The 12,237-nt window shown below is 48.4% G+C and overlaps 1 protein-coding gene across 1 annotated transcript; it reads right to left on the reverse strand.

The window, feature by feature from the left end:
- Window positions 1-1,257: 1,257 nt before the first annotated feature.
- On the reverse strand, window positions 1,258-9,783 carry ZFTRAF1 (zinc finger TRAF-type and ring finger containing 1). The gene is made up of 2 exons (XM_089663323.1): window positions 9,540-9,783; window positions 1,258-7,137 (listed from the first exon to the last, which is right to left on the reverse strand). Exons 1-2 carry the CDS (start codon window positions 9,637-9,639, stop codon window positions 6,746-6,748), a joined length of 492 nt encoding a protein of 163 aa, XP_089519449.1. The 5' UTR covers window positions 9,640-9,783; the 3' UTR covers window positions 1,258-6,745.
- Between the last annotated feature and the right edge of the window lie 2,454 nt (window positions 9,784-12,237).

Here is a 12,237-nt window from a genome sequence, read left to right on the forward strand (position 1 = left end):
CCCATCCAGCACAAATCTCCCCCCTTAATCCCCCTTCTAGCACTAATCATTTCCTCACCCATATTCCTTGTTCAAGCAAAATCCACCCCCCCCCCATTCCCCTTCTAGCAAAATTCCTTCCCCTATACTCCACCTTCCCCCATATCAACTGACACAGCTCAATTCTCCCCTCCCCCCATTCCCCTTCTACCACAAATCCTTCCCCTATACTCCACCTCCAATATCAACTGACCCAGCAAAAATCCCCCCCCCCCCATTCTCCTTCTAGCACAAATCCTTCCCCTATACTCCACCTCCCCCCATATCAACTGACCCAGTACAATCCCCCCCCCCATTCCCCTTCTACCACAAATCCTTCCCCTATACTCCACCTCCAATATCAACTGACCCAGCAAAAATCCCCCCCCCCCATTCTCCTTCTAGCACAAATCCTTCCCCTATACTCCACCTCCCCCCATATCAACTGACCCAGTACAATCCCCCCCCCCCATTCCCCTTCTAGCATAAATCCTTCTCCTATACTCCACCTCCCCCCAGATCAACTGAGCCAACACAAATCCCCCCCCCCCCCCATTCCCCTTTAGCACAAATCCTTCCCCTATGCTCCACCTCCCCCCATATCAACTGACCCAACACAAATCCCCCCCCCCATTCTCCTTCTAGCACAAATCCTTCCCTTATGCTCCACCTCCCCCTTATCAACTGACCCAACACAAATCCCCCCCCCCCATTCCCCTTTAGCACAAATCCTTCCCCTATGCTCCACCTCCCCCCTTATCAACTGACCCAACACAAATCCCCCGCCCTTACAAAATTTCTTCTCCCCAAATCCCCCCCCCCCCCCCCAGGACAACTCGCTCTGGCTCTGGGAAACAGCCCGGATCTGCGAGATGGCAGGATTTTGTTGAAATCCTAGGCCAATCCAGAAGCATCCTGGATGTTTGGGAGGTAAAAGCTCCTCTCTCTGATCGTTGAACTCTATGATCAAGCTCTAGTAGAGGGCAAAATGCGTCAGTAGAGGAGCTGGGTGGAGGGAGGTGGAGGGACCTCAACAATGCCAAGCCAGCAAACCGGTCTTGTGCCCAGTGGATCAGTGGCCTCCTATCATGGTATGTGGACTGGTTTGCAGAGTGGAGCAGATCCCAGAGAAGCACCAGCAGCTGGTGACACCGGTGGACTTCAGTGGTACCGGAGACGTGGACTATGCTGAGACATTCATGGACTCCACACACAAATCACACCACAGCAGTTCTGGGCTGCAGGAACCAATTCATTCATTTATTAGCGAAAAACAAAACAAAACATACACAGACGTATCGCGAAGCGAGGCTCAGATTCTGCCTTCAGAGCTGTCCGGCTTATGATTCGGCTCTGGGTTTCCATCGGCCGCGGCGCCGTGTGGTCGGGGAGCGTTCTTGTGATATACAGAAATATCGGAGCTCAGACCTCCATAGAACAAGATCCCCCCTCATACACACTGTGGGAACAGAGTCTAGAACAAGATCCCCCCTCATACACATTGTGGGAACAGAGTCTAGAACAAGATCCCCCCTCATACACTGTGGGAACAGAGTCTAGAACAAGATCCCCCCTCATACACACTGTGGGAACAGAGTCTAGAACAAGATCCCCCATTAATACACACTGTGGGAACAGAGTCTAGAACAAGATCCCCCCTCATACACATTGTGGGAATAGGGTCTAGAACAAGATCCCCCTCATACACACTATGGGAACAGAGTCTAGAACAAGATCCCCCCTCATACACACTGTGGGAACAGAGTCTAGAACAAGATCCCCCCCCCATACACACTGTGGGAATAGAGTCTAGAACAAGATCCCCCCTCATACACACTGTGGAAACAGAGTCTAGAACAAGATCCTTCCTCATACACACTGTGGGAACAGAGTCTAGAACAAGATCCCCCCCCATACACACTGTGGGAATAGAGTCTAGAACAAGATCCCCCCTCATACACTGTGGGAACAGAGTCTAGAACAAGATCCCCCCTCATACACACTGTGGGAACAGAGTCTAGAACAAGATCCCCCATTAATACACACTGTGGGAACAGAGTCTAGAACAAGATCCCCCCTCATACACATTGTGGGAATAGGGTCTAGAACAAGATCCCCCTCATACACACTATGGGAACAGAGTCTAGAACAAGATCCCCCCTCATACACACTGTGGGAACAGAGTCTAGAACAAGATCCCCCCCCCCATACACACTGTGGGAATAGAGTCTAGAACAAGATCCCCCCTCATACACACTGTGGAAACAGAGTCTAGAACAAGATCCTTCCTCATACACACTGTGGGAACAGAGTCTAGAACAAGATCCCCCCCCATACACACTGTGGGAATAGAGTCTAGAACAAGATCCCCCCTCATACACACTGTGGGAACAGAGTCTAGAACAAGATCCTCCCTCATACACAGTGAGAACAGAGTCTAGAACAAGATCCCCCCTCATACACACTGTGGAAACAGTCTAGAACAAGATCCTCCCTCATACACAGTGAGAACAGAGCCTAGAACAAGACCCCCCCCCCCCCCCCTCATACACATTGTGGGAATAGGGTCTAGAACAAGATCCCCCCTCATACACACTGTGGGAACAGAGCCTAGAACTTCATCACATTGCCAAATATTCTATCCCCAACCCCCATCCCAACACTTCAAAGCAGCAAAGTCACCGTCTGGCCAGCGGGCAGAGAAGCCACGTCTTCAATTCATACCATCGATTCTGAGAGCTGGGAGTGGACCTATCAGAAGTCCGCATGAAGAAACAGCTGACCTGACCGTTTACAGCACCACGGGACTAACAGATGTACAGCTGTGATGGATTTTTACACTGGCTGGTCCCAGGGTGAGAGGAGGAAGCATGACATGTAAATGTGATGGATGGTCACACTGGCTGGTCACAGGGTGGAAGGCAGCAGAGGGAGTGTGCTATGTGAATGTGGTGGATTGCTACACTGGCTGGTCAAAGAGTGGAAGGCAGCAAAGGAAATGTGCTGTGCGAATGGGGTGGATTGTCACATTGGCTGGTCGCAGGGTGAGAGACATCAGGAGCGTGCAATATAAACATGATGGATTGTTACATTGGATGGTCACAGAGTGGAAGGCAAGAGGAAGTGTGCTATGCGAATGTGGTGGACTGTAACATTGGCTGGTCAGAGTGGAGGAAGCAAAGGAAGTGTGCTATATGAATGTGCTGGATTGTTACAGTGGCTGGTTACAAGGTGGAAGGCAGCAGAGGGAGTGTGCTATGTGAATGTGGTGGATTGTTACATTGGCTGGTCAGAGGGTGGGAGGTAGCAGGAGTGTGCTATGTGAATGTGGTGGATTTTTACACTGGGCCGCTTAAAGAGTGGAAGGCAGCAAAGGACATGTGCTCTGCAAATGTGGTGGATTGTCACATTGGCTGGTCACAAGGTGAAAGACAGCAGATTGAGTGTGCTATGTGAATGTGGTGGACTGTTACTTTGGCTGGTCAAAGGGTGAGATATCAGGAGTGTACAATGTGAATATGATACATTGTTACATTGGCTGGTTACAGAGTGGAAGGCAGCACAGGAAATGTGCTCTGTGAATGTGATGGACTGTAACACTGGCTGTTCGCAGGGTGAGGGGAAGCAGAGGAAGTGTGCTATGTGAATGTGGTGGATTGTTACACAGCTTGGTCACAGAGTGAGAGGAAGCAAAGGAAATGTGCTCTGTGAATGTGATGAACTGTAACTTTGGCTGGCCACAGTGAGGGGAAGCAGAGGAAGTGTGGTGGATTGTTGCAATGGCTGGTCATAGGGTGAGAGACATCAGAGGCATTGTGCTATGTAAATGTGATATATTGTTAAATTGGCTGGTCGCTGGGAGGGAGGAGGGCGCTGTGTGAATGTGATAGAATTGTTATACTGGCTGGTCACAGGGTGGAAGCCAGTAAAGGGCAGTGAGCTGTGTGAATGTAATGGATTGTTACCCTGGCTGGTCACAGAGTAACCACTTAGAGATTTTGCCGTGTGAATGTGATGGATTGTTAAACTGGCTGGTCCCAGGGTGGGAAGCAGTAAGCGGGAGGATGCTGTGTGAATGTGATGGATTGTTACCCTGGCTGGTCAAAGAGTTTGAGGAAGCAGATGAGTGAATGGCAGTAATGTGTACACAAAGCCAAGAACATAAAGGCTACGGAACAAGCATCAGACTTTACAAGACTGCTCCCTGGGCCAGTATCGTATTCTGGAAAGCAGGTGACAACTCTAGATGATGCCTGATGGTGCTGAAATAAGATGGAAGGTACAGTCTCACCCTGAGGAGTAATACATTCTTGCACTTTCAGATTAGCGTATACAACTGATGCAGTCTGCTTTAAACCAGAGCTTCAGAATGTAAAACGGTTTACAAGCAACTGGCCTACAATGCCACATTCTGAATGTCCCATTTAGCACAGTGACCAGATCAGTCCAGTCTACCAGTCCTGCGGTATTACTATTGGATGGGGTCAATGAGACATCTAAGTTTATGTGATGCTGAACATCATCTGCACTTGGGAGGAGTCTAGTCCTATTCTTGTGAAATTGGTGTTCAGAATCACATATCATGGATGGATCACACAGTCCCCACTTATGCTAGTAGTACTTCGCAAATCAGGCAGCTCTGGGCCCTGCAGATCATCCGTCATTGTCTGAGCTCCAACCCCAAAGCAGACCGTATGTCTTTCTAACCATCGCCATGACCCAGAGCAGCTCTCAGGTTCCAGGCCAATAAGAACGCAGCTGAAGCTTCAACATGCCTTTATAATGACACGGATTATAAAGTCTCCTCTCCAATCATCACACAGGATAATAGATGGCCAATCAGAGGCAATGAAGTTCTCCGATTTCCAAAAAGCTAGACCAGCCTTTCTCAACCCTTTTACACAAAGGACCCTTGAAATCATTTTCTGGTGTTCCGGAACCCCTGCTAAAAATGAGATCTACATCTCACAGTACATTGATGTGTTGGTTAGCAGGAAAGTTGATAGTTACATTTGTAGTCAGTAGGAAGAGTTCCCCTTACTGAAAACATCATTAGTGTTAGTGGCTACTTATCCGAGAGGAATTCCTAGCAACCTCTGGAGAAACCCTCAGGTTTCACACAGCTCTGGTTGGGAGAGGCTGATCTAGACCCAAGAGTCTCCAGACTTTCTAAGCAAAGGGTCAGTTTACAGACCTTCAGGCTTTGGGGGGGCCAGACTGTGCCCATCATTGGTGGGAAAAGTAGTGCCCCATCAATAGTGTCAGTTGGAGAAAGAGTGCTCCAAGGGCCAGATAAAGGCAAGCAAAAGGGCCACATCTGGCCTCCGGACCACAGTTTGGAGACCACTCATCTAGACAGTAAAGCCATTCAAATCCAGTGAATAATGTGATTACTGTCACTCAAAGTGATCTACCAGTGAATGAAGCCAAGAGGTAGGTTAATAATAGTGAAGGGTAACATTAGTGCAGCATTTACCAACATTCAGGAACCTTCACGCACACAATGCTACTCATCAGTCATCTACGAAGCTTTGTGAAGGACTTGGGAACATCCCCTTATTGCCTCAACCAAACGGGCAATAAGAAGTGGCCAGTGATCTACTCACTTTCCAGTTCTGTGGCTTTGCTGCTTTGATGAATGATGTGCTTGGATTATAATGCTACATGGGGGTCAGACGCTCAAGCTGGAGTATCCACCAATACCCAGAGCCATATATAAAGGGAGAGGGATTAAAGCTTGAGAAGATCCTTCAACTTTCCATAGGAGCATTCTGCACACAGAGGAGACCCCGCCAGCAGTGGAACAGTCTCTGCTACTATCAAAGCTCAATTCCGCTAGATTATCAAACGTGAAAGGAAACCGTGACAGGAATTGGGCAGGAAGCGTTCATAAAGATTAAGTAGAATTTTTCCAGCTATGTGATAGAGACCAACTTAAAGGGTTTCCTACCTCCTGCAAAGATATCTTCAGTTCCTAAATGGGCTACTTCAACTACATAAAAATAATCTTAAAAATAAACAAAATCAGATAAAATCCTGGAGGAGAACAGAGAAGAGAAACAGAAACTAGAAATCAAACAGCTTAGACACCCAGAAAACAGGACGTGGACAGGCTGAAGTGGTAGTAAATGTCCAGGTGTCCATGGTGTATACCCAAGGCTGAAAGTGGAGCTCATCTCTAATCTACACATGCAAACTACAAAAATTAAAAGCAAACTAATTAAAACAAACAACAAGGATCCTGCACAACTATCCACCCTCCCCTGCCAAGGGGAATGGCAGCCATGTCTACTGGAGGGGGAAGAGTTGAACTCTCCAACCTCACCTGCCATGCCTACTGGAGGGGGAAGAGTTGGACTCTCCACCCTCCCCTGCCAATGAGCGGCAGCCATGTCTACTGGAGGGGGAAGAGTTGAGCTCTCCACCCTCATCTGCCATGTCAACTGGAGGGGGAAGAGTTGAGCTCTCCACCCTCATCTGCCATGTCTACTGGAGGGGGAAGAGTTGAGCTCTCCACCCTCATCTGCCATGTCTACTGGAGGGGGAAGAGTTGGGCTCTCTACCCTCCCCTGCCAATGAACGGCAGCCATGTCTACTGGAGGGGGAAGAGTTGGGCTCTCCACCCTCACCTGCCAATTAGCGGCAGCCATGTCTACTGGAGGAGGAAGAGTTGGGCTGGAGTCAGGGAACTAGATGAGGTAAGTATGGTTCTGCAGATGACCACCCTTCACTTCTGAATCTGGAATATAAAGAGTCGTAGATTGATGTTCTTTGCAGCCAGAAGTTTGTTACATTCCACAGAGTCTATGATGGGTAGGGGCACGTACTCAGTCTCATTATTCTCGTTGGTGAAGACAAAGTGGTAGATGACTGGGTGAATTTTGACATCGTCGTAGGGACCTTTGAGCAGCAGAAAGGAGCATTCCATAGGAGAATTGACCTTGCTTTTTAGGATGAGTTGGAAGGAGAGGGTTCTCTTGCAAGACAAGTTGGGGTTCCTTTCTGAATCGTTGACGCGAGCCTTCAGAACCCAGGTCTGGTTGAGAACTGTGAAGCGTGGTGTCTCGTAGTACAGACGGGTAATGAAGTCATCTGTTCTGTAGGGTCGAAACTGGACTTCTACGAGAATGGGGAGGAAGGGAAAAAAAAAAAGAAAAAAGAAAATTATTGGGTGAAGAGGTCGTTTCACATTCCCCCAACGACACCACTTTACCTGTTACCGTTGACCGGTCAGTGGCCGCTTCAGCACTGGTTTGCCTCCTAAAGGGATCTTTTATATCTTTTTACCTCTTAAAAAGGGGAAAGGGAGATAAAGGTTGCTCAACACATGCAGTAAATTGCGTGTCAAACAAAAGACGTACTTGGTCCCATACAGACAAGGCCTACGTGACCAATAAATTGTGTTAACCCACACCATTAAATTGACATTTTGCATTCTTCTTACCTTCCTTCTATGTATAATGCTGCCTTTTATTGGTTGTGAGAGAGCACTGAAGACTAAATACCTTGTAATCCTGCCCCAGTCCCCTTCATGTTGCAGGGCTTCCTGTAACCCTCTGACCACTCTATCCATGGATACAGATCCAAGGTAGCGTAGTCAGATTGTGACCTCTCTTCTTTACTTTCACATCACAAGCCATGCGTCAGCATGGCTTCCTGTAGATCCAAAGGCTGTCCCCACCTCTCCGCCCAGCCCTGAAGAGCCTGCTTGGCTATAGCCCCTAGCTGAAGTCTAGCTGCCAATCTCGAAAAAGGAATGTCACAGCACTGGGCGGATACTTGAGATTGAGCCATGCCCCTGCCCTGCAGACAAACTCGATTGTTGTCATGACTGCTAAATAAACTTTGCTCTTCAGGTACTTGTCAAACGTTAAAGACTAAAATTATTCAATGTGGCTTCAAGACTCTACGACATCATTGCTTTCCCTGATACTCAGTATCAAATGTCTGCTGGAGGTTCCTCAAAGTCCACGAGTTTTAGTCTTTGCCGGAATTCACAGAACTGATCTTGATTGACCATCTCTACAAGCCTAGCGCTAGGAGCAGGAGAGCACATACCATCTCTTACATGGGTTCCTACAATCCGCCTTCAATTTTAATGAAGAAAAATTCACACTCTGTATCGAAAACCAACATTGCAAAAAAGGCAAAAACATCATCGTATTCTTTCAGATTGCATTTTTTTTTAAGAACACACGGAGAGATATCCATTTCAGAGAATAAAAGTTTATTCCAAAATCATACAAAGCTAAAAAAAAAAAATAAAAATAAAAAAACAGGTTCATGATTGATACAATACCGGAACGTTCTCCCAGATTCAGAGAACACATTGCACAATACAAGAAACATCTCACATCATGAGGAACCTTTTAGGACATCCTTTTCCCACTGTTTATATGAAAATCACAACATTTTTTGGTGCCGTGACCCGGGCATGAAGTTAACAAAAGCAATCAACACATGGCTGAAGAAATGTTTATTTCAGACAGGAAGAGACCAATGTGCTTCCGCTATATACAAAACTCTCACCTCCTTTATACGACTATTAAAATAAACAAAAGTCCATCCTGATGGAGGAGAAGGCAACATTAATAAATGTCATTCACAATGAGAAAACAACACGGTGAACACACGATCAATTTTCAAGGTCATGTACTTACCTGGTCAGGGATACGACTTCTCATCGCACCCTTCCTCAACCCCCCTCCCGATCACCAGAATGGAAAAAAAAAAAAAAACAAAAACCCGAGAGCCGTCACTAAACGTTTTACCCAGACAGAACAGGGCTGTAAATAGTTTAGAGAGGAAGAAAGAGAAAATGGCGGGAGAGCTAGAAGAGAGAAGGGAAAGAAGAACAAAGGCGGCTTGTGGGCTCCCGCTAGGACCGCCATCTTCTGCCTTTGTAGGAGTTCTGTACGTACCCGAGATTCACACACATCCAGGCGCTTTAACCGCTTCCGGAGCACAAAGTAAGATTGGTGACTTACCTTCCACCAGAAAGCTGAGGGACATCGGTAATCCAAGGGAGGGGGGGGGAAGGGAAGGCTTTCCCTGCATAAGTGGGGCCCGAGTGCATCTTCATCTTCTTCTGAAACCTGCTTCTCAACATCAAAGAAAGACATATACGGACGCACGCGGCTCCTCCCACCAGGAAGAGGAACGGGCAAGTGCGTATGGAGTCACGTGCCATCAAGGAGACCGATCAGAGGCGGGTCAGTTCATAAAGATCAGCAGCTAATTCGCAGTGACAGCTGCCCCTCTTCATGTCCTTGGTGACACTTACCCTACAGAAACACATGATTGGTTGGGGGATGGAGGGGGGAGATGGCTGGACAACCCACATGGTAACCCCCGCTCTTCAGATTCTCAGCTGCAGAATGACAACTACATCCTCTACCGACACCTACAAAGCAAAAGAGTGACATGCACAAAGAACGGCTGTGTATCGTCTCTCCACCGACAGCCCCCAACAGACACTAGCAACTCTCACAGGCCAATGGAGCGGCCGGGTCGGCCCTTACCTGTGTAACCGATCTTCTCGAAGCTCAGCAGGCCAAAGATGCTGTTGTACAATTGCATCTCCTTCTTGTGGCTTTGGTCCATCTCGTCCAGGATCTCCATCAGCTCGTTACCGGTTTTGGAGGGGTGGGAACACTCGGACTCGTGCACGGTCAGCTCGTGGAAGGGACCCTGCCAGGGGCAGCCAATCCTCTTGTATTTACATTGCGTTACTCTGCGGGCGAGCAAATGGACAGCCGGGAAAGTTGGTTACGGAGATACTGAGCAGCAGATGATTATATAGACTACTAATAATACAAGTGGACCTAAAGCTGAACTCCGGGAGATGGAAACCTTCTCTACATCCATCGGTCATGTGACTTCTTCTGGAATCTCGGAGATCTCTGGGTATTTCTTCCAGATCTGAGCCATCATCCAGGGGGGAGACTTCCTGGAATAAAGACCGCCCACTGCTGCTCTCTCTTTGTGCAGGGGGACTGGTCTAGTCTCCGCCCCCCCTGTCATTTTCTGTAGTGGGTGGGGTCTGGTAGACCCCTCCCACAGCTCTGCTCTCTCCTTGTGCAGAGGGACCGGTCTTGTCTCTGCCCCGTAGTTATTTTGTAGTGGGTGGGGTCCGGTAGACCCCTCCCACAGCTCTGCTCTCTCTCCTTGTGCAGAGGGACCGGTCTCGTCTCCGCCCCGTCCTGTAGTTATTTTGTAGTGGGTGGGGTCCAGTAGACCCCTCCCACAGCTCTGCTCTCCTTGTGCAGAGGGACCGATCTTGTCTCCGCCCCCTCCTGTAGTTATTTTGTAGTGGGTGTGGTCCGATAGACCCCTCCCACAGCTCTGCTCTCTCTCCTTGTGCAGAGAGCATTCTTGTCTCTGCCCCCTCCTGTGATTTTCTGCAGAGGGTGGGGTCTGCTAAACCCCTCCCACAACTATGCTCTCTGTCCTTGTGCAGGGTGACTGGTCTTGTTGCTTCCCCCTTCCTGTCATTTTCTGTAGTGGGTGGAGTCTGATAGACCCCTCCCATAGATCTACTCTCTTTGTGCAGGGTGACTGGTGTGGTCTCCACCCCTCCTGTAGTTTTCTGCAATGGGTGGAGTCAAATAGGCCCTTCCCACAGCTGATCTCTCTGCTTGTGCTGGGTGACTCGTCTTGTCTCCCCTCCCCCACACACTTTCCTGCAGGCAGCCTGTAGTGCAGAGGGTGGAGCTTGCTGAGCCCTTCCCACAGCTATGCTCTCTCCTTGTGCAGGGGGACAGGACATGTCTCCGCCCCCTCTTGTAGGATGTAGTGGGTGGAGCCTGTCAGGCCCCTCCCACAGCTCTGCTCAGGCTATGTACAGCATGGTGATAATGTGACTGCTACTTTTACATGTAATAACTGGGTTTTCAAAAGTATTTGGTGCATACAGATTGAAGTGGCTATTGATGAATCTAGAAAGTTTTGTTCCCGGAGTTCAGCACTAAGTCCAAAACAAAAACATTTTATGCCCTTCATGGAATAAAGGTCAATGAATATCTGCCATTCTGGCATCATCCTGTATTTCGGGATCTCGGAGGCTGGTCATTGGATAACAAGGGTCCGATTTTTTTTATATAACCGAAATTCTATGAAGTTCATCTGTTTATGAGGGTTCCCGGGACCGATACTCTGTGCTGAGGACACACAATAAATATTCTCCCCTTTGAGAGCCAGGAGATACCACTTTGCACAGCTGCTAGCTCACAATCCCGACCAGCCAATCACAGTGCCTCCTGATCATGTGACCACTATGTTGGTTCTGACAGAGATCCCATGCAAGGTGACATCAACTGAAGGACACAGAGATTCAATCTGGTTATCCTGCCACCTACAGGAGGATTTGACCCGGGCAAAACCAGAAAATGGGATTTTTGTACTCACCTTCTGTAAAACCTTTTCTCTTAGTTCATTGAAGGACACAGCCATAATTCATGACGCATAGGTTTGATGTCGCCACCCACAGGAGCAGGATGCTAGGTGCGCCTAAACTAAAAGCACACCCAGGGGGTAGCTAGTTGTCAGCAGTACCAGCATTAGAGGCAGTACCAGCATTAGAGGCAGTACCTGGACAGGGTCATCCAGCTCCCAGGGCAAGGATCCAGAATTGCACCCCCCTCCCCCATTATTAATACATGCTGTAGAATGGGAGTACCACTGCATCTATTCTTTGCCCCCTTTGCTTCACTGTGCCCAGGGCAGTTGCCCCTTCTGCCCACCCCTTGTCTCGGCCCAGAGTATAGGATATACCCAGTGAGACAGCCAAAAGAAGACTGGGCGGGTGCCGTGTCCTTCAATGAACATAAAAAAGATAGGAATCCCATTTTATCTTTTGTTCATTGAAGGACACAGCCATACTTCATGGCAGATGGGAAGTCCAAAGCAATGCCAGAAAGAAGAAGGGTGGGCCCATAAACAGAAAACAACAGCAGAGAAGGGAACAGCAAACCAGCAGAACTCAAACTGCCACTTGAAACTTTCTGAGCAAAGCTGGCATCTGCGGAGGCAGCCATGTCAACCTTACTTGGTACTCGGTGAAAAAGGGAACAAATGGCCACCTTGCAAAACTCCAAAAATTGAAAAGAAACCAGCAAAAACTAGGATCTAGAAAGCTGTGAAAACTGAACTCCTTGCTGCAGATGGGGGGTTTGGCCACCTCCAGGCAGCTTCCCCATGGGTGTGTTTCTAGTTTAGTTG

This window comes from Staurois parvus, unplaced genomic scaffold (genome assembly GCF_062004578.1).
Source record: "Staurois parvus isolate SC_StPar_1 unplaced genomic scaffold, SC_StPar_1.0 ptg001661l, whole genome shotgun sequence".
NCBI lineage: Eukaryota > Metazoa > Chordata > Amphibia > Anura > Ranidae > Staurois > Staurois parvus.

Coding starts and splice junctions, on each gene's coding strand:
- ZFTRAF1 (XM_089663323.1), bottom strand. CDS start 9,639: ATGGAGATCCTGGACGAGATGGACCAAAGCCACAAGAAGGAGATGCAA. Junction 7,138..9,539: donor CGAGAAGATCGGTTACACAG/GTAAGGGCCGAC, acceptor CCATTCTCGTAG/AAGTCCAGTTTCGACCCTAC.